At 36.3% G+C, this 23234-nt stretch overlaps 2 protein-coding genes across 3 annotated transcripts in view; both read left to right on the top strand.

The window, feature by feature from the left end:
- The first annotated feature begins 1650 nt into the window (after positions 1 to 1650).
- On the top strand, positions 1651 to 21297 carry rab2a (RAB2A, member RAS oncogene family). Its single transcript, XM_073849008.1, has 8 exons — positions 1651 to 1856; positions 6854 to 6925; positions 7274 to 7341; positions 11257 to 11339; positions 11489 to 11581; positions 15681 to 15792; positions 16672 to 16740; positions 19802 to 21297. Exons 1-8 carry the CDS (start codon positions 1811 to 1813, stop codon positions 19895 to 19897), a joined length of 639 nt encoding a protein of 212 aa, XP_073705109.1. The 5' UTR covers positions 1651 to 1810; the 3' UTR covers positions 19898 to 21297.
- Positions 21298 to 22249: 952 nt separating this feature from the next.
- The window catches only part of chd7 (chromodomain helicase DNA binding protein 7), a 45387-nt gene continuing 44402 nt past the window's right edge, over positions 22250 to 23234 (top strand). For both annotated transcript variants that reach the window (XM_073849921.1, XM_073849920.1), the window contains exon 1: positions 22250 to 22401. The gene's annotated coding sequence lies outside the window, so the exon portion shown is untranslated. The remainder of the gene's footprint in view (positions 22402 to 23234) is intronic.

Raw genomic sequence — 23234 nt, 5'->3', positions numbered from 1 at the left:
TAATCTAGATTAAAATGGCTAATTTGAATTCTGCTGAAGGCATTCAGAATATGTGTGCTACCCAAATAATGACTTAAAGTCTTTGAGAATGGATCATAAAGCTCATGAAGCTGTTCTATGATAATTTGTTGATGAAAATAAATTGTTCAATTAGATGTACTTGTGTTTACTAACTAACTAACAATGAAATTATTTTTTCTACCTATTAGATTGTGTTTTTTTTAACGTCAACACCTACCCAGCCCATTACATGTTACACCGTACTTTTATTTTGACAGGTTGCCGAGAAGTTTCTGTGTATACAGTATGATATGATGCTAGTTTTCTCAAATGAAACGGTAAAAGTGACACTCACAGCAGTTTGGGAGATTGAGTTTATCTGTTCATGTGAGATGCAAATGCCAAAAATTACCGGGAGCGTCACGTGTGTTTCAGTATGCGTGTAGTAAAAGCTCGTCTCCGCAATGCATACATACAGCTAGGCAAACGGAACATATCGGATTCCTATTAAAACGGTCTTTTTGCATTTCAGTTTTCACAGACACTAGTCCATATCGCGATTTGAATTAAGTGACTGACCAACATTTGATTTATGAATCCAAAAAACGACGAATTTACGTGGCATTTCGCTATAGTAGATTCGGTTTTTATGAATGGAGGATGACGCGATCCTGTCTGTGTTTTGGCGGAGGAGACTTAAACGCGCGACCATATTCTACTACAGTCTTCGGTATACATCCGCGTTAAACTATCAAGGTGAAAGTCATCATAGCTTGCGTAGTTTAGACCCAGCTCCCAACCCAAATTTGAGAATAGATTAACGGCGATATTTTTTTTATCGCGCGATAAGAGTTTCACGTTAACGCAGCACGTTAACGCCGATAACGGCCCACCACTAATATATATATATATATATTAAATTTAGCAGCCTCCACACATATTTTATTTCCGTGGTTGAGACAACATAAATTAGCAGAACAACGTATTTGGTAGAACATTAACTGTGCGATCAGTGCTGTTGTTTACATTCAAGTATTGCCAAAATGGCCACACATCCGGGTAATTGACCAAACCCTGATATATAACTCTTTGTTGTTGCAGGAAGGTCTGCATGTTCTATCTGTGTCAGTGTGGTTTTCCTTTACAAATTAAAGACATGCATCAATTGCAAAGATAACATGCAATTAGAAAATAAAAGCATTTTCATTTACTGCTAGTCTATAAATCTTTCTGGGGGCAAAAAAAAAATGCCACTTTAAAGGTACTGCCCCAATTTTTGTGCTTTTTTCAGTGATAAATGTCATTAAATGTTGTTGATTAATATTGTTTTGTTGTTGTTGTTGTTTTAAATGGGAAAGTCTTCTTTTACTATTTCAAAGTTGTTAGGAATGCTCATTCTGTTAGGGACACTCACCCACTATCACTTTCAAGTAAACACTATAAAGTTTGACATTTTAGAAGGATAGCTATTATTTTAGAAAATGTTTAGAAAACAATAAAACCCTAAATCGTGACCCTCAAAGGACATACTGTGCCTCTGCCCTCTCAAAGAACATTGGCCTGACACATAGCGGTTCGGTGAGTGAACTTCCGGTGAGGTCCACAGCCTCTTCTGTTCTGCGTGCGTGGCGAAGGCGGGACGTGTGTGACGTAGGCCGGCTGGAGCTCCGAGGTGTTTATTGTTCCTTCCCGTCGAGGAGAGAAAAGGGCTGGCTTAGCGGAGGCATATATCACACACTATCCCTGCGGTTTTAGCTTCAAGGAGCCATTTTAGTAAGGCCAAAACAGGTTAATACAGGACCGCTTGGCCATGGCGTACGCGTATCTCTTCAAATACATCATAATCGGAGACACGGGTAAGCAGCGACAGTGAGTCTGTTATTTCCGCAGTGTTGGAGTCAATGACGTGGTTCAAGCAGAGGCGCGAGGGGTGGGAGGACTGACAGCCTGATTTTTTCTCTGCCTTTCTCTCCATCTGCCTCATTAGCTCTTAGTCTTACTATTATCGCTTACATAAAGTCAATTCCTAAGCCTGTGCTGCATGTCACGGCAGCGGTGTGCGGTTATAAGGCTGTCACGGTCTTTTGTTTTCCGCTGGGTGGGGGGAGCTAGCAAACAAGCTAACCGCTGCTTCACATCAGCTGTCTGCCTCAATAACAACAGCAGCATCTCCGCTTTCTATTAGCATGACATGTAGTGTGAAAAAACAACATGCTATGGACGTGTCAGTGCGTCTGGCTCAATGTTCGATTGCTTTGCTTACGTCTTTTTCTACCCTGACTAAAGGCCACAACAGCCTGGCTAGTTAGCCAACACCGCTAGCAGCTATTTACTCTTTCTGAAAATGGCGTTGGCTCATTTGCGTTTTTCAGATGATAAACACGTTTAATAAGCAATGACTATCGAATATATTTTTTTTGTTTTATTGCTAAACTCTCACATTGATCAGTCAGAATCGTACAATTTGTGTTTTGATGTTGGCAACCCCGTATAATTGTGGCCTGCTAACGTTAGTATTCTCATCAGATTTCTGTCAATGTAGGCCTTTCCCCAAGAGATACGGCAACAGCATCGGCAAATATTAATTTGTCATTTATATTTTTTGTTTTTACAGAATTAATATTTTGCTAGATAAGAAACACATTAATATAATGCTAATGATGTTTAATGCCACCCAACACTGTCGGTATGATTTTGAATCTACTTCATTCCAGGTTACAGGTTTTGCTTTGGTTTGTTCGTTTTCAGAACCTCTTCATATTAAGTGTCTTTAACTACCATGCACTAACATTAAAATTAATAATTTGGTACAGTGCACTTATGTGCACAGACACGTTTTTGTTGTATTTATATATTTTTTAAAAACTCATGTTTGATTACATCTGTAAGTAATTTTTGTAGTTACATCTGTAATTGCACTACAAGTACATTTTAACCCACCCTTCAACCTATTCATACATAAAACTTCTCTTTAACCTTACCCGTATCTCACCTCAATAGCAGAAAAGTGTTTTTCAATGCAATTTTTTAAATGTAAGTACATAGTAGTTAAAGACACTTAATATAAAGTAGGATTGAGAACTTTTTCTCCGATACAATACCTATAATAATTGCACAGTGTTTTTCAACATTGGTAAGATCTAGATTCAATTGTAGGACCAATTTTGTGTTGAAGAGTTTGTTGCAGCATCAAAATAATCATAAGTAAGAATCTTTTGTTGTTGTACTTAATGCTTTTTGGAAACTGGGGTCTTTTATGTTGCAAATGTAACCTTTATCAAGCTTTTCACTGACCGAATAATAGGTAAGTTTGCTTTGTTTACTGAGAAGCCTCTTTTCTACCTCATGTGGAGATGTAGTGGTGGTGCTCTACATTTTTTGGAAAACTAAACCATGTAGATTATTTATATATATATATACACATCCTTTTTATGTACATCTAAACTGTGTCTTTCAATGCGAGTTTGGTCAAAACATGACAGCCGACGTAAGTGAGTTAAGTATAGTTCGCCCAGAAATTAAAATTCTGTTGTTTACTCACCCTCATGTCATTTCAAACCTATATGACTTACTTCTGTGGAACATAAAAGATGATATTTAGAGAAATGTTGGTAACCCAACAGCATTGGTGATCATTGACTTCTATGATATGGGCAAAATCACACATTTCTCAAAATAACATTTTATCATCCACAGAAGAATGTCAGTTATACAGGTTTGGGAATGATATGAGGGTGAGTAAATTAAAATAATTTTTTAGTTTTTGGGTGGAGTATTCATTTAATCTTCCCAGCTAGGCCATAATACAGGTTGTGCCATGACATCTAATGATCAGTATGTTATGAAGGCAGTGCATTTCAACATCTTACCTAACTTGACACTTCCACCTGCAGTTGTCCAGAGAGTTTCTTTCTTTTGTATCAGGCCTTGGACTGTGCTTAAATCAAGAGCAACCGACATAAACTATTCAATCCCTAATGCATTTTACAAAATGCTGAACAACATTGAAATTGGTTTTGTGACAATCACTTTTTAAGCAGTTGTGGTTGTAAAAACAATGTGTAAACAAGCTTATGCCTTTGTATGTTGCTCAACCCAGGTCAGATGATGCTCCTCTGAAACTTGAGCTAGCTAGTCATTACTAGGCATCGTGAGATTGCATCTAGCCCAGTCTCTGTTCATGCTTGAGGTGTAAGTTTGCAGTGCTAAAACTGGCACTAGGTGAGGGTTTGCTGGATTTCTAGGACAAACCACATTTACACTACCAGTCCAAGGTTTTTGAATAGTAAGATTTTTAACGTTTTATAAAGAATTCTCTTCTGCTCACCAAGCCTGCATTTATTTTATTTCCCAAGATATTGGTCTGTAGGTCGAATGTAGTGTTTGTTGCATTTATTTGATCCAGTCTTCAGTGTCGCATGATTTTTCAGAAATCATTATAAGATGCTGATTTGTTGTTCAAGAAACATTTATTTTATTATTATTAACAATATTTAATAGGGGTGGGAATCTTTTGGTATCTTATGATTAGATTCAAATCGATTCTTGGGTCACGATTTGAATAAAAATCGAATTCACAATTTTTTTTTATTTTTAATCATGTTTGTTTTTTGTATTTTATAAAGACTGTTTTTTCCCACCCAAGATACTATATTGGTCTGTAGGTCGAGTGTTGTGTTTGTTGCATTTATTTGATCCAGTCTTCAGTGTCGCATGATCTTTCAGAAATCATTCTAATATCTTGATTTGTTGTTCAAGAAACATTTATTATTATTATCAATATTTATTAGGGGTGGGGATCTTTCAGTACCTTATGATTTGATTTAAATTGTTTTTAAGGGTCACGATTCAATTAAAGTCAAATTCACGATTTTTTGATTTTTAATCATGTTTGTTTTTTGTGTTTTGTGTAGCCTGTTTTTCCCCCAAGATAGTTACTATATTGGTTTGTAGGTTGAGTGTAGTGTTAGTTGCATTTATTTGATTCAGTCTTCAGTGTCGCATGATCTTTCAGAAACCATTCTAATATCCTGGTTTGTTGTTTAAGAAACATTTATTATTATTATCAATATTTATTATGAATGGGAATCTTTTGGTAACTTATGATTGATTTGATTCAAATCGATTTTTAGGGTCACGATTCCATTAAAAATTGAATTCACAATTTTTTTTTTTTATTTAATTATGATTCCTAAATGATCAAATTTTGCACTTTTTAGAGAATTTTTTTAGAGCACATTTTCAATGTGAATCGCTTGAAGGCTGAATCGTGATTTCTATGTGAATCGATTTTTTTTTTCCCCATCAACCCCTAATATTTAAAACTGTTGAGTACTTTTTTCAGGATTATTTGATTGATAGAAAAATCCAAAGATCAGCATTATCTAAAATAAATAGTGAGAAATTCTAGAAATTAAACTTATATTTAGCAAGGACGCTTTAAATTAAACAAAAGTAATGATAAAGACATTCATGATGTTATGATGTATGACAAAAGTTTTCTATTTCAGATAAATGCTGTTCTTCTGAACTTTCTATTCATCAAAGAAACCTGAAAAAAAAATTACTCAGCTGTTAAATGTTTTATGAGCAGCAAATCAGAATATTAGAATGGTTTTGAAGAGTCATGTGACTGATGTAATGATGCTAAAAATTCAGCTTTGAAATCACGGGAATAAATAAAAATTAAAATTTGTATTCGAATAGAAAACAGGTATTTTACATACTAAAAATATTTCAGAATTTTACTGTGCTTTCGATCAAATAAATGCAGGCTTGGTGAGCAGAAGAGACTTTAAAAAACATTAAAAAAAAAAAGTTTGACTGGTAGTGTATATGCAAACTCGCTTTAACCAATTAAACTGAAACTAAACACAATTAAGTGTTTGAAAGCATCTCATCCCTATTACTTTAATTTCAGCTGCTTGCCATGACCATATTGGCATAGATATAATACTAAAGGGTTTGATTAAAGCGATAACATCCAGCTGTTACCAGTTTATGTTGTCACCGTTATTCTCAAGAGACAAAACAACAGGTCTCACAAGTATTTTCTATACCCTATTTATTTCCAAGGTAGTTACTATATTGGTCTGTAGGTCGAGTGTAGTGTTTGTTGTAGGTGTGTCTGCACATTACACATTGTAATTACATCATTGTTGTGTTGTCTCCATACATCTCTCTTGTGAGCGCTCTTTGAATGCTGCTTGTTTGCTTAGCAACGGCTGTTGCTCACGGTAATGCCTCCTCCTAATGTCATAAGCATTTAACCTGTTTGCGTATCATGGCAGATCCTCTAATTTCATTTCGGGGGATGGGTTTATTTAGTTAAGCCAGAAATATAAAATGTCTTGAACTGATGCTTTTATCTGATTAGTTTATTTCAATATGGTATTATATCTAAGTAGCAGGTGCACAGGTATGTAGTTTAAACAAATTAAATGTGAAAAAAAGAAAACTGAATATGAGAGATGTCTTTGTTTTTGCTATCCATCCATCAGGTAATTGGTCTTAGATGCTGTATCAAACTCATCTGCCCTAATGTGACTTACTTTAATTATTTGTCTGATATTGATCTCTGTGCATTAGTTATTTTATATAGTTATTTCTCTGTAATAATAATCTGGTTTTACATTGACTTTAATTAAACCATGTATGTTTATGCACATTGTTTGGAAGTAAGATGAGAGGGTTACGCCTGTTTTTGTCTCAAAACAGAAATAGCCCTGTCACTTTGTGCAGTTTTTCAATTACAGCCTGAACAAATGATTTTGATGTAATGAGATACAGCAGATGTATAGGCCTGAGGCTAATTGTGGCCATTCACGTGTGACCCTGTGTGTTTGTTTTGCAGGTGTGGGGAAGTCGTGCCTATTATTACAGTTTACAGATAAGCGCTTTCAGCCAGTGCATGATCTCACTATCGGTAAGGCTCTTTTAACCCAACCACATATTTTCTCATTAATTAAAACAGCAGGAATGAGTCTCATTAGCACAGGAAGCAGGCTGGTGCCAGTCTCCTTGAAGTGTTTTTGTAAGAAATCTTCTGAAACCACATTATAGTAGTGAAATTTGTGGTGTGGATAAATAGGCTTTATCTACACCATGTATTCAAATTTATTTAAAGCTGGCATTTGATAACTGTATTGTCAAGTTTGATCTCACTAATGCTTAAAATGAAAGATCTGATCAGTAGCATTGATGCAAATCTGAGGAGATGCGTTCAGTGCCCTGTGAGTCACGACTCAAGCTCTGCTTTCATTTGTCTTGACAGGTGTTGAATTTGGAGCGCGAATGATCACTATAGATGGCAAACAGATAAAACTTCAGATCTGGGATACGGTAAGATTAAAAATCGTCTGATTTTTCACGCACCTTATTTGTGTAGAGAATGATTTTGCTTTTTTGCTCTGCAGTTTAGGTTTGTTTTGATCTCTGTGATTATTCAAGTTGGTCAGCCCTCAGTAAATGTTGTTTAGTAAGTGTTACTATGGCTGATATATGAAACTAACACAGTAGAGACAGTGTTGTGGTAACATGCATTTCCTGATTACACAGATTTGGCCATACAAAAATGCTCATGCAGCAATATGCCTGCGGCTGCCAGGGCACATGATATTGAACCTAAACGTCATGTGATTAATGACTCTAGAGACAGGAAAAGATGCCATGACGATGTTGATTGGCACCATAACAGTCTAATGCAGTTTAAACGTATCTATCATGAGCTCTGAGGTCAAAGTCAATCAATTTCAACTTTCTAAGAGCCCTTACAAAATTGTCTACTGTATGTAAATGTTACTTGCAAAAGATTTTTGTTTTCAGAATCAGTTTTATTTAATAGCTTTTAGTGGTAGAAGATGCTTTTTGCAGCCAAATTGTGTAGTAAAAACTTTAGCCAGCAGGGGCCAATGTGACTACCCTTACCTGCTTCCCTTGCTTCATCAGCATGCTTCCCTTCTAAAGCCCTGCCCTCCATAGACATGTCAACAAACCTGATGTCAGGTTCAAAATGATTTACAGGGAGAAAATGTTTCTAATTGGAAAACATTTATGCCATGGGCTGGTCCCAGCTGTCTGGTAATATGCTAATTTATGCCAGTGCTGCTATGGGAAAAAATGTCACTATGTTTAGCCAATATCTTCAGCCAATACAGCAAGAAACTCTAGTCTCTTTTTCAGGAAAGGAGTTAAACTCTTTTAAAGTGATTAAATGCTTCCTTTAGTGTTTAATCATGATTGTGTATATGCACAGTAATGTAGGTCTCAGAAAGGTACAATAAGTCTCTTATGTTCACCAAGGCTGCATTTATTTGATCAAAAATAGTTAAAAACAGTACTATTGTGAAATTGTTGCGATTTAAAAAATAAAATAAAATAAATAATAAAAATATCTTAATATATTTTAAAATTAAGTGTATATAAAAGCCCGCTTCCACCACTGAATAAAAAGATAAAAAGGTTATTGTGACTTTTTAATCTCACGATTCTGACTTTTTTTTCCCCAGAATTGCGTGATACAAACTCGCAATTCTGAATTTTTTCTCAGAAATGTGAGATATAATGTCATAATTGCAAGAAATAGTCACAATTCTGACTTTTTTCCTCAGAACTATATGCTATAAACTAACAATTGCGAGAAAAAGTCTTTTTTTTTCCTGCAGCTGTGATTTTATATCTTGCAATTCTGACATTTTTCTTACAATTGCAAGTTTATGTCGTAATTCTGACTTTTTCTTGCAATTGACTTATCTCAGAATTGCGAGATATAAACTAGTGTCCTCATTTATAAAATGTTGCGCAGAAACCATCCTAAATTTGATCGTACTAACATTTCTAAAATATGAGTATGTGTGATTCATAAAATGAACCTGCTTACTGAAAACTCACGTATGCCTCTCTTTCAGATGTGAAATCTGTGAATCGCAAAGAATTTTGAACTTGCGTGTAACTGAATGGTTTCAGCTCTCTCACTTGTAAACCACCCCTAATTAATGTCATTAACATAAAAGATCACCAGTCATCGTCCAAGTACCTTAATTCAGAATAATAAGCTGCAAGAACAGCTTACATTTCCAAAAACCTGCAGGACTCCGACAAGAAAAAGTGTGTACGTAACGCTAAACACTTTTCCACGTCAAAGGCAGTTTTATCAAAGTATGAGCGATGGTGTGGATTTAAACATACACGCACTCCAAAGATCAAATCTGTGCGTACGCACCTTTTATAAACAAGGCCCTAGAAATTCAAATGTGCAATTCTGAGGAAAGCGACATTATAACAACATTATAACAATTGCTAGTTTAGATAGAACAATTCTGAGGTAAAAAAAAATAGCCAGAATTGTAAGTTTGTGTTGTGCAGTTCTGAGAAAAAAGTCAGAATTGCAAGATGTAAATTCACAATTGCAAGAAAAAAAGCATACTTTTAATATGCTGCTCAAAAACATTATAACAAGCAGCTGTGCTGTTTAAGGGGATAGTTCAGCCAAAAATGAAAATTCTCTCATTAATTACTCACCCTCATGTTCTTCCAAACTCATAAGACTTTTGTTCATCTTCAGAACACAAATTAAGATATTTCTGATGAATTCCGAGAGCTTTCTGACCCTGCATAGTCAGCAAGAATACATTTTGTGCGCAAAGAAACCAAAAATAACAACATTCAACAATTTCTGATCTTCCATTTCAGTCAGTTTTCCGACAGCTCTCAGATTAAAAAAAAAAAAAAAAATCTGTGTGTTCTTTGTGTTCTGAAGATAAACAAAGGTTTATATTCAGGGTTTGGAATGACATGAGGGTGAGTAATGATAGATTTTTTTTTTTGTAAACTATCCCTTTAATATCTGAAGAAACAATGTATTTTCTCAGGATTCTTCTATTTGAAGTTTGAAAGAATAGCATTTATTTAAAATGGTAATCTTTTGTAACATCAGAAATCTCTCGTTACTTTTAATCAATTTAATTTATTTTAGTAAATTCCTTATTGTCATAAATCTTTTGAAAGGTTGTTTTTCTTTCTTTTTTTCTGTGACAGCTGCAGCTCTTCATAGGGAAAAAACATAGGGACCTAAATACAAAACATTTCAGTGAATTGCATAGTTCATTTTATGTCTTTCAAAATATGCCACCTTGAGAAGTACTTTATTTTAATACACATTCCTTGTTATTGAGTGCGTGTCTGTTTTAATGATGGAGCTTTTTAAAACGTCTCAATCGACATGGATCAGTGCTTTGCCAACATGTGTAAATGTTTGTACAGTACACCAGTCAATATTTTGACACATTCAGGAGCAGACTTGTTCAATCTTCCTTGTTTAAGAACAATGTAGGTGAAAGAAAATATCCTAGCACATAAAGATTTTAGCCAGCAGAGGGAGACAACGTATCAGTGTCCATGATGTTGTGGTCATGGCGCCAATGTTTGTTTTATACATCAAAATGTCTTTTTTTCTATTTGTACACTTGTACTCTTTTAAAAACTAATTAAGAGATGCAACCCAGTTATTTATGTTAAGTTAAATAAGATGTTTTCATGTTAATAGGCTGTTAGCATGGGTGAGGCTATCTCATGAAAAATCTAATGTCAGGATAATTAGGGGTAATCATGCGGTGGTTGTTCGGTGTGGTTTTGTTGCGATGATGTCACCTAGATTGTAGTGTCTTGAAATGCACCATAAATAATTTATTTCAAGGTTATTCCAACAAGCTGTGTGATAAAACTAGAGAAGATGGGGGAGTGTTGGATGAAGTAACAGGAGAAATCTGCATGTCTGGCCTTCCTGTAACCTTTCACTCCAGCAGATGGCAGGCATAACGGTGTCATTCATCATTTATTCACAATGGGCTCCATTAACTCTAATGTTAACAGCTGCCCCGGGGAATGGGTTATTGAATTCAAATACGTGCTCCTGGCTTATTTGCCTGCTGTCAAAGGGGCTGGGTTGACCAGAGGCCATCTTGCACTGTGACACGCCGATGAACAGTGTCCGTGCACTGGGGGCCGGCAGATTGGACGGGCGTCACGCTCCAGAGAAGCATTGTGGGAAGGAGAGTCGGTGGTGAGAAGACACTGTGGTCTTTTAGAGCTGGAGTTCCTAGGGCAACACGAGCCCGGAGGGACTGTGGTGAACATAGTTGACGCACAGAGTGAAGACGCAACATACCCAGTGGACATTGTTGGCACCTGATTGTTCCTCATAAACAGGCTTTTACTAGAGGTGTGATCCTTGTGTCTGTCTGTCTGTGTGTGTTTCAGGCCGGACAGGAGTCCTTCCGCTCAATCACCAGGTCCTACTACAGAGGTGCAGCTGGGGCTCTGCTAGTTTATGACATCACAAGGTGAGACCGAACTCATACGGTGGTCATATTTCTGTTCTGCTCCATTGTTTTCTTGTCTATTCTAGATTCTGTACTTCACTGTAGTAGTTATTCTGGTTGAATTCAATTAAAATTATTACATTTATTTGTGTGGATGTTTATATTTGCAGAAGGGACACCTTTAACCACTTGACAACTTGGTTAGAAGATGCTCGTCAACATTCCAACTCTAACATGGTCATCATGCTCATCGGAAATAAAAGGTCTGTATACGTTTTTATTTTTATTGGTAATTATATTATTTGTTTATTTATTACATATTGATACAAATTGTCTTTGTATTTTTTAATTACATAACAGTTTAATTACATGTTAATTACACAATTAAATGAGAAGAGAACAAGAGTACAGAATAGAGCTGCAAACATACATTTTTATTTTGAATCGATTAATTGCAGCTAATCGTTAGTTGCCTTTAATCGATTCAAAATATAAATGTATGTATGCATACTATAGGTTTGTGTACTGTGATATGTGTATATATATATTTTTTTTTTAATATTGTATTGAGTGTATTTGTATGTAAACACTTTATATTATATATAAATATAAATATTTTACATATACACCACCGCTCAAAATTTGGAATCAGTAAGATTTTTAAGGACGTTTCTTATGCTCATTAAGGCTGCATTTATTTGATTAAAAATACTGTAAAATTGTGAAATATTATTAAAATTTAAAATAACTCTTTTCTATTCGAATACATTTTAAAAGTGCCATTTATTCCTGTGATACAAAGCTGAATTTTCAGCATCAATACTCCACTCTTCAGTGTCACATGATCCTTCAGAAATCATTCTAATATGCTGATTTATTATCAATGTTGGAAACAGTTGTGCTGCTTAATATTTTTTTGGAACCTGTGATACTTCTCAGGATTCTTTGATCAATAAAATGAAAGAACAGCATTTATTTAAAATAGAAAGGCTTTTTAACTATACACTACTGTTCAAACGTTTAGGGTCAGTAAATGTTCATTCTTTCTTTGTTAATTTAATAAAAAGTAATAGCATAGATTTACATTGTTAGAAATTATTTCTGTTTTGAAGAAATGCTGTTCTTTTTAACTTGTTGTTTATCAAAGAATCCTGAAAAAAAAAAATTGGCAGCTGTTGTTCGAATTGTTAGAATTATCAGTGTTTCCAACATTGATCATTCTAATAATAAATCGGCATATTAGAATGATTTCTGAAGGATCACGTGACACATTTTAAAGTATATTAAAATAAAAACATTATTTTAACAACATTTGCAATATTACCTTTTCCTTCTGTATTTTGATTAAATAAATGCAGCCTTGATAAGCATTAGAGACTTCTTTAAAAAACATCACAAGTCTTACTGATGCTGAACTTTTGAGCGGAAGTGTAAATCTAACATTTTTCCTTAATATATACGTGTATATTACTTTTGAACAGTAGTGCGTATTATTAAAGTCTTTCTATTTTAAATAAATGCTGTTCTTTTATTTTATTGATCAAAGAATCCTGAGAAGTATCACAGGTTCCAAAAACATATTAATATGTATTTATATACACACTATAAATATACACAGTACATATAGTATGCAAACATAAACTTGTATTTTAAATCGATTAATTGCGACTAATCGTTTTGCAGCTCAACATTTCTGAAATGACTTGTGGCTCTAAACTCTGTTGTTGAATGCACCAGTTTATACCACATTTTAACCTTTCAATATATTATCCATTAACATGTTTTTTAAGCAGGCATGATTATTGACTAATGCTCATAATCTCTAATAATTTGTTTAAATATTAGCAGATTAATTTGCTTGAGTGATATAGTGGTAACTAATATGTAGAAAATGCTATAGATTGTTTAGGGCTCAACACCAAATATTTTTTTTTTTAATACTGGCCCAGTTGGGCCAGTGCCTACTTTTTTTTTTTTTTTTTTTTACTTGCCCTGTCACAAAACATAAAATAGTTTGTTGCTGTCATTGTTTTTTGACCCATGTTATCTTGTTTTCTAATAAGCTTATATGACACCAATAGATACTAGTTGAGTTTTGCAATTCTTGATTCCAATTTTAATACCAAAGCAAAAACTACTAACAAATAAAAAGTTAAAACTTTATTAAAGACAAGTGAAAAGTCAGTAAATTGATAGCACAAGTAAATACAAATTAAACAATGCTTCAAGTTTTGCAGGTGTTCAAGTACAGAAATGAGATAATCAAATGTAAAATAACATGGCATTTCCTTCACTGTATAAATTAAAGGAGAACTCCGGTGTGATTTTGACCTAAAGTGTATTGAATCATGATACCGAGTGTGAACGTACCTTGCATATTTCATCTCGGTTTGTGTCCAGCTGTCCGAAATCTGGGGTCAGTTAGCCGATGCTCACAACAGGCTGTCTATGAGAGTGAACAGGGCATCGGAAAAGCCATGTAAATAAATCACTGTTTTACGCCATTTACGAGGCACAAAGTAGCTCCACACTCCATCGGTAGACTTCCTAGGGCCCTGACATTTAAAACGAGACATTGAGAACTCAGAAAAAGCACCGGTAGTTTATTTACAAGTAGATTTATACAGACATCTTCCACCAGGAACAGAGCAGTCGCCGCCATCTTAAATGTAGGCACGATAAGTCGAGTGTCGAGCACGAAGGAAACTACAACCTGATACGTTGATAACCTGATAAATTCATTGGTGCTCGACACTCGATTTATCGTGACTAAGTTCAGGATGGCGGCGACCGGATTTTCTTTTCCAGATACTGTCTGTATAAATCTTCTTGTAAATAAACTACCGGTGCTTTTTCTGAGTTCTCAATGTCTCGTTTTAAATGTCAGGGCCCTTGGAAGTCTACCGATGAAGTGTGGAGCTACTTTGTGCCTCGTAAATAGCGCAAAACAGTGATTTATTTACATGGCTCCTTCGATGCCCGATTGACTTTCATTGACAACCTGTCGTGAGCATCGGCTAACTGACCCCAGATTTCGGACAGCTGGACACAAACCGAGATGAAATATGCAAGGTACGTTCACACTCGGTATCATGATTCAATACACTTTAGGTCAATATCACACCGGAGTTCTCCTTTAAATGTTGATTAATCATTGTGCAATTTAATATACAAAAGTTATTCAGTCAAGAGCAGTGTGTGATTTTTCTTTGTTCAATCAATCGCAAGAAACTGCGTTGCCCAACACGCAGCTCTATATGTGACCCTGGACCACAAAACCAGTCTTAAGTAGCAGGGGTATATTTGTAGCAATAGCCATAAATACATTGAATGGGTCAAAATTATCAATTTTTCTTTTATGCCAAAAATCTTTAGGATATTAAGTAAAGATCATGTTCCATGAAGATATTTTGTAAATTTCCTACTGTAAATATATCAAACTTAATTTTTGATTAGTAATATGCTTTACAAAATTGCAAAAACCTCATTTGGACAACTATAAAGGCGATTTTCTCAATATATTGAATAATTTTATTTATTTATTTTTTGAACCCTCAGATTCCAGATATTCAAATAGTTGCATCTCGTTGTCAGACATAAAAGAACACTTCAGTACTGAATGGAGTTGGCTTGTGCGCTTAACACATGCAAATGATAAACTTCTGTGACGAGGCATCAGTGGCCCGATCAAGTGGATTCCTAATATATCTGCTCATAGATGGATCCTCTGATAGACGCGGCTTTCAAACGCTCCCATGTGTATCTATGTAAGCGCTCAGTGAAGAGCGTGAAGCAATGATCATTGTAGCCTATCACAGACATATCTGTTGAGCGTGTGAACACAAAAGTGTTTAAAAATCCGCTCAACAGTGCTCAAAATACTCACAGGACATGCTGGTATAGTCACATTTTTTACATTTCAGTACCAATTGGTCATCGGGCAGTCCTTATTGTTGAGCCCAGAAATTAATACTTTTGTTAAGCATGGACAACCTAAAATGATCTAAAGTGGCATTACAAAAAAATCAAATAATTCTGAATATTTTCAGCAGTGATAATAATGAGAAATGTTTCTTGTGGACCAAATCAGCATATTAGAATGATTTGTGAAGTTTCACGTGACATGACTGCAAAAATTGTTTTAAAATATTAAAATAAAAACAGATATTTGAAATTGTAGTAATATATCACAATATTACCGTTTTTACTGTATTCCTGATCAAATAAATGCAGCATTTGTGAACATAAGAGGCTTTTAAAAACATTTTTAAAAAAACGTTAAACCCTAAACTTTTTAAACGCTATCTTATTTCACAGTCCAGTGTATTCGGAACTAAAATCTGGTTTGTTTTCTCCTGGCAGTGATTTGGAGTCACGGAGAGAGGTGAAGAAAGAGGAAGGCGAGGCCTTTGCCAGAGAACATGGACTGATCTTCATGGAGACTTCTGCAAAGACTGCATCAAACGTAGAAGAGGTAAAACAGCACTTGTGTGGCTCAGAGGTCTTCAGAGCTTGTGTCGTGATTTATGTTTGGCTTCTTGTGTGAAAACATGTGCACATACGTGCATATAGATAACACCCTAGGGACACACGGACTGGGGAGAAAAACATTGGGATCTCTGCTGTGGAAGCCAAGAAGCTAAGGCAAGGCTTAGAGCTGGCTTTAAAAGAACGGGGGTGTTAAATTGTGGAAGTCCCTCCCCCATCCTCCCACTATAAGACGCCTCAATGATTAATTTGTCTCATTAGTGTCGTGTGAATTCTCCTGACCCTTCCCCCACCCCTTTATGACGTTTCAATCTCCTATTTAAGGTTCATGCATATTCATAGATTCCCTGCCACACACTCACACATGCACGGATATGAGCGCACACATCTGCGGCACTCGCTCAGCCATCTCTTTCTCTCTCTCTTGGTGGTAATTGAGCCGCAGAGGACTGATTGCTCCGGAGAGCCAAAAGGCAGTTGCACCAAAAAGCAAAGCAGCTCTGTTAATTAGGCTACAAAGTGCCAGTGGCAGGTCTTAACACTTTAAAGGTGAGCCGTGCACACGGCCATGTTTATTTTCTCTGGGTGACCAACGTGTGCTCATTCCAATAATAATAGACACCATCACTTTCAGCCAGATGGGGGCACCAGCCATCAACTGTAAAAACTCTGACTCTTCGAATATGTCAAGCTGATCTAATTTATTCATGAATTATATTGATTCCAGTATATGCAGTATTGTTTTGTGTCCAGTATTGGTTGTGTTTTGCGTCTCATTTAGGTACTGTTTGAGTTTATCAGCGTAAGCAGTTGAAGGATGGCATTTTAATCACAAGGATAAAAAATGCTTCTTTTTGTGTTTCAGGCATTTATCAACACGGCCAAGGAAATTTATGAAAAGATCCAGGAGGGAGTCTTTGATATAAACAACGAGGTAACCCATATGACAAGGAAGCACATTCTTTGTTTGCTGTTACAAGTAAAAAAAAATTGGGTCAAGAGTACTTCCTGTAGCATTACACTGAAATCCATTATGTACGGTCTAGTGGTTAGATTTAGAAACTTTGCACAGTTTGATTCAATTTTAGATCGATTTACAAACCTTATCCAGGAAGTTAATTTTTTTCCCTGTGTTAAAATACTTACTAGTTTCCCTATTTAATATACTGGGACAGTCATAATAGAATGATTGATTTTATTTACCACTAAAAAGTGAATACTGTGGCTCTGTGACCTGTTTATCCAAAGGTTTTTTTTTTTTTTTTTTTTCACAGTTTGGTGATGCTAATGGCACTGAAATTGCATTCTTTACCTTTAAAAGATTAGTTCACTTCCAGAATAAAACAAAATACTCACCCCAATGTCATTTAAGATGTTCATGTCTTTTTCTTTCTTCCTTCAGTCAAAAAGAAATGAAGGTTTTTGAGGAAAACATTACAGGACTTTTCTCCATATAGTGGGACTTCAGTGGGAGCCAATGGGTTGAAGGTCCGAATTGCAGTTTCAGTGGAGCTTCAAAGAGCTCTACACGATCCCAGTTGAGAAATGAGGGTCTTATGTAGTTAAACGATTGGCCATTTTCTAAAAAAAAGAAAAATGTATATACTTTTTAACCACAAATGCTTGACGCATTAAGTAGTCATGTTGGAAAGGTGACGTGTGGCGTAGACAGAAGTACCAACCCAGTGTTTACAAAGCGAACATGCAAAGAAAGTCAAACACCCTTTTTTATAAAGGGTGTTTGACTTTCTTTGTTCGTTCGCTAATAATGTGCTAACAAATATTGTTGGACAGTTTTGAAGTTGGAGTTTTTCACCCTTTACCTCACCTTTTTGAACCGGAGTATACAGACGAAGAACTAACCACACTTGACCTTTCTAATGTGAGAGCTAGTGCAAAAGGAGCATTTGTGGTTAAAAGTATAGAAATTTGTAATTTTTTTTTTTTTTTTTTGGTAAATGACAGATTGTTTTGCTACATAAGACCATTATTCTGTTCGTATAGAGCCCTTTGAAGCTGCAATTTGGACCTTCAACCCACTGATCCCCATTGAAGTCCACTATATGGAGAAAAATCCTGGAATGTTTTCCTCAACCTTAATTTCTTTTCCACTGAAGAACGAAAGACATGAACATCTTGGATGACATGAGGATGAGTAATTTATCAAGAATTGTTTATTTTGGAAACAAACTAATCCTTTAATTTTAGTAGAAGCTATTGCTGCTAATGACAAACACTTTAAAAAAAAAGTTTAATAAAAGAGTAAAATCATATACAAGAGTCTCATTGGATGGCTGATACCCTTTGCACTGTGGTGATGTTTTCCCACAGTAGCCACATTGTTGTCTTCAGATCTATGCAAATGCAGATGTAATAGCTGATGGAGCATAGCAGTTATTACTGTACTTGTTTGCATGTGATTGCAGGCATTGTAACAGTGATTAAAATGTTCAGAAATGTAATGATAGGGAATGCTTGTACAGTGATATGAAGTACGACTGAAGTGAGAGGAAGGAGCAAGACGATGACTTACCTGGAACGCAGATGTACTCCAGGGAAAGCTCCACACAAGCCCTCCGGCTCTTTAGTTTCTTTCTATTGGCTGGTAGCCAACACATAAATTCCTCACATATTGTAAGTTACAGCCAGTTTGATGGAGGTGAGCCCACTGCAGCTATTTTATTGGAGTAGGAAGAAAACTAAAAAAAAAAAAAAAGTTAAGGCACAGAGTCCAAACCGCATCAGCTGATAGAGATCCTGGCCAGGAACCTCACATGTGAGCTCACCCAAGATCACTATAAATCAGATTTGGCGCAATGTAGTTTCCTGAGAATGCTTCAAAAGCGCAGCCTCGATACGGCGTGTCTGTTTTGAACGTGAGCCCGCTTAAGGGAGAAGTTGGCACGGAGGATACCTTTGTGTGATGAATGAAAGTGCCACCAGCTTGGGTGTGTGTGTTTTTTAAATCTCTGGCAGGTTTCCCTGCGTCTCTGTGTTGCCGCTGGAATAACACTCCAGAGGTTCTCCCGCCTCAGTACTGACAAAAGCGGCCTGCTAATTCAAGCCTACAGGGGCTGGTATTTTCTGCATAATACAGCGTTACGTGACAGTACAAAATCACCATTATGAGTTCTTTTAACGGTTTATTCCACTTCCAAAATAAAAAAAAAATCCTGATAATTGTCATCCTGGATGTTCATGTCTTTCTTTCTTTAGTCACAAAGAAATTGTTTAAGGAATACATTCCAGGATTTTTCTCCGTATAGTGGACTTCAATGGTGCTTAACAGATTAAAGGTTATAAATGCAGTTTCAGTGCAGCTTCGAAGGGCTTCACACATCCCAGCTGAGGAATAAGGGTCTTATTTAGCAAAACGATAGGTTATTTTCTAAAAAAAAATATATATATATTATTTTATATACCTTTTAACCTCAAATGTTCGTCATATCCAGCTCTGTGATGCACATGCACACTCTGTGCACTCCAGTTCAAAACAGTTAGGGTATGTCGAAAAACTTGCATCTCATTTTCTTCCCCAACTTTAAAATTGTCCTACATCGCTGCAGAAGTGCTAAACCAGTGAACGTGCAAGGAGGGTCAAACACCCTTTACATAAAAGGTAAAACAGTGATGTTGAAAATGAGATGGGAGATTTCATGTGCATTGCAGAGCTAGACAAGACGAGCATTTGTGGTCAATGTGTATAAATATTATTTTTTTTAAAAATGGCTGATCGTTTCGCTAGATAAGACCCTTATTCCTCAGCTGAGATCATTTAGAGCCCTTTGATAACCATTAATCCGTTGAGCACCATTGAAGTCCACTATATGGACAATCCTGGAATGTTTTCCTCTTAAAAACTTAATTTCTTTGCGACTGAAGAAGGAAAGACATGAATATCTTGGATGACATGGGGCTTTTTTTTCTGAAAGTGGAAAAGTCTTTTCATCTGAAATGGAAATGAGTTTTTATGTGTGTTTTATTTGTGTTCGCAGGCTAACGGCATCAAGATTGGACCCCAGCATGCTGCCACCAACTCCACGATGGGCGGCAGTCAGGGAGGACAGCAAGCCGGAGGAGGCTGTTGCTGAGCACTACCCTTTACCCTCCAGTCTCCTCCATGTTCCCCTCCGCCCCTTACGTTTCTACTGGACTGGTCGGGCTCACTAACATTTTCTTAACCTCCCACAGCCCAGGCCCCGGATTCAAATCATATGTTAGATGGCTGTCCAAAACGATACAAAAAAGAAATATTTATAAAGTCCAGGTCCTCTTCAAACCTCCTGACCAACTCCTGAAGCCTGTTTAGGCTACAGCAGACATTATATGGTTACTAGTAAAGCAAAAGACAGGAGCTTTGGAGTTATTATGGCAAATATATTCATGTTTGTTTCTCAGCAAGTTTTTTTTTTTTTTTTTGGTTTGTTTGTTTTTGCCCATTTGACTTCAAGCTGAACTGTATTAAACACTACAAAGTCATCTATAGTATTTTAATCAGTTTATGTGGGTGAATTCAATGAAAACTGTGGTGAACCCTGAAGTCAAAATAAAAGGAACGTAGTGCTGGTCTAAAAGAGATACAGCTGTTATCAAAGTGAAGAAGAAAAAAGCAGGACTGTTTTAAATCTGTATTTATCATTCACATTCTGTATATATAGTTATCATTTCTTGCTTTGGTGTACGTTGACCGAGCTAGAATTCTGTACTGAATTTGCTTAAATTCTATACTGTATGAATAGAGCTTGAAACTGCAACAGTATTGCGATATTTCCAAAACTGCTTCGACACCATTTTAAGGTAGTCTTTTACTTGGTTCTTTTAGTTTGGTCCTGTCATCTGCCTTGACTCCTCGTATCCGTGTCCACTGTATAGAAACTCTGGCTCTATATTCCTATTTTAATGCCAAATTTGTGTTTACCTGTGTTCTAAAAAAAAAAAAAAAAAATCATGGCTCCAGATATGGATCACATCTCCAGAACTAGATCTGCTGTTTGCCTTAAAAGATTTTGGGACTTCAAAAAAGATAACATATTCATGTTACACAGGCTCATTTCAGTAATTACGTGCAATTGTATATTGCATATGATAACGCTAGACTCTCACTTATCCATTAGACAGACAGACACTCACGCATACATGCCTATACCTATATATCCATACGAGTCGTCACATATGCATGCATTTGTATGCATATAAATATATCTATTTTTTGGTTTTGTTTTCTTCTCTTCGAAGTTAATTTTCTCCCATGCAGTCCGCTGTGTAAAGTCAGTGCAGATCCACATTAATTTAGGTGTCTGAGTGATTGTGTAAAGACTTGCTTTCTCTTGGCACTATGTTGTTAATAGATATACGGTGAACATCTTGTCTGTTGTGAAAGGGGTGTGATAAAGCCAAACCTGGAGTAACTTTGTGACCCTCGACTTTATTTGCTGTGTTCTCAAATTAAATGCTATCACGAAAAAAAATATAATAAAACCTTCTAAACTCACTTCGCTCGTGTGTAGTTTTTTTTTGTTTGTTGTTGTACGACGGGGCTAGCTCTGTGGTGGTTAGCATGCTACAGAAATGTGTTTTTCCTAATAAATTATAAATATATGTGCTGTTTCTTACTATTAATGTTTATTTTTTGCAATAAATCATCTGATAACACAACGTATGACCACTACTTATAACAACAACTCATTGTGTGAACGATGGCGCCAGAGGAATACAAAACCCAAATGTGTTTATGTCCATATAGATCTGACGTAAAGATCAAGAGCAGCCCTGAACATCCGGGATACCGCCGCCAACAGGGATTGGCTAGTTAACAATACAGGTAAATTCCGCTTGTAGATGTATAGCTTGGATGCATATAAGCAAATATGTTTCAATAATTAAAAAGTTATGAATCGAAAACCAACCACAGAAAATGTTTTTCTTTTATCTGTTAAAGAAAAATGCACAAAAGACCAGTAAAAACAATGCTTCGTGCACACATTTGTTTACATAAAAACAGTACTTTATAATCTCTACACGAGTTTCTCAGTCAGCACACAAACATGTTTTAAAACGTATTAAATAGTGATAAAACACAAAGGCAGATATCAAGTGTTTGTAAGTACACATAATGTTCTTTTACTAAAACACAACGTTACAAAGTTTCAAAAACTCCAAATATGGTATGAAAATATAAAATAATTAGACCCCGAAAAACTGCAGTATAGAAACAATACGTTTCACAAAAATGTTTATAAAGACCTGGAAAGTAAAGGGAAAAAGGCACTTGCGTCACAGCCCGGCGAGGTCACTCACGCGCACGCATGTTTATCCAGCAAGTCATGCACGCGCCCCCTGCCTGTGGAAGGTGAGCGCGAGTGTCTAGAGGAGAGGACACGAGAACGCGACTGCCTGGATCGATCGGATTAAACTCGAATTGAGTGAAATTAACACAAAGGAGAGAAGCAGAGTCGGCGAGGACGGGACACTGAGACGCCGACTTGACCGAAAGAGTTTGAATTTCGACAGTTATTCGCTTATTTAAACGGATTTTCGGGATATACGGAGAGGAGTTAATTGGTGAAAACCCTAAACTGACCCGCGTTTGAGTAGGGTAAGGAATCGCCTTTCTTTCTAATGATACAATACGAATCTATGAACTTTACCAGTCCTACACAAACTTATCAGATAGTTTTAAGCGTTTCAAACATTGTTGTACAAATACACCCGCACTTTCATTGTGAGAAAAGTGTTTTTGAGCGTACATTTAACTTGTTTTCAACCATTGTGGCACCCGCTGTGTAAACAGTGTTTTGAAACGGCGAAAAGTTGTTTTAATTCAAATCCTCACAGGGGAAACACAAACCGCAGCTAGTTTTATCATTTCTTTGTTTTTTAACTTATCGAAGAATCCCAAAGTACCTCGAGCACATGCTAACGTTAGCTCGTTTAGCTTACGCGCACTGCATTGTATAGAGCCGCACGGATCCCTATAGGAGTGGAGGCAAGAAATATGTTAGTTAAATTGCGTACACGCTATTAATTCGTTTTAAGAACTAAAACATCGCTTGTGTACTTCATACCCATTACAAATGGGCAAAACTTATTTTTTCAAAATCACATAAAGTGAGCGTTCGTTAGCAGGCTAATTGTTGAGACACGAGGTGGTTTGAACGTAGAGGTGAGTCATTGGCCGAGCTGAATGAGGGAGATCCCCGACCCCTAGTATCAACAATTATAGTCAAAAATAGTTTTCAAACGTACAGAATTGGACGTGAGGATAACATCAAAGTTGGTGGGCTTGTCTTTTTCGCTTGTAACACTGGAAGAGCCTCGAAATGGTATGTGGAAACAGAAAAGCGAGTCGGAAAGTGCGCTCGTCCGAAGGACAATATAGATACCGGGGAAGGTTGCTTGAGGCCAGATGGTCATTCCCTCGTTTTCTTT

The sequence above is a fragment of the Garra rufa genome, chromosome 10 (assembly GCF_049309525.1).
Source record: "Garra rufa chromosome 10, GarRuf1.0, whole genome shotgun sequence".
In the NCBI taxonomy this organism is placed as follows: domain Eukaryota; kingdom Metazoa; phylum Chordata; class Actinopteri; order Cypriniformes; family Cyprinidae; genus Garra; species Garra rufa.
This window is presented reverse-complemented; position numbering and strand designations above follow the sequence as displayed.

What these genes read in the sequence shown, in the direction of transcription:
- rab2a (XM_073849008.1), top strand. Translation starts at nt 1,811, where the DNA reads ATGGCGTACGCGTATCTCTTCAAATACATCATAATCGGAGACACGG. An exon ending in AGTGCATGATCTCACTATCG is followed by an intron (nt 6,926 to 7,273) that starts GTAAGGCTCTTT and finishes TTGTCTTGACAG; the next exon opens with GTGTTGAATTTGGAGCGCGA. An exon ending in AACTTCAGATCTGGGATACG is followed by an intron (nt 7,342 to 11,256) that starts GTAAGATTAAAA and finishes TGTGTGTTTCAG; the next exon opens with GCCGGACAGGAGTCCTTCCG.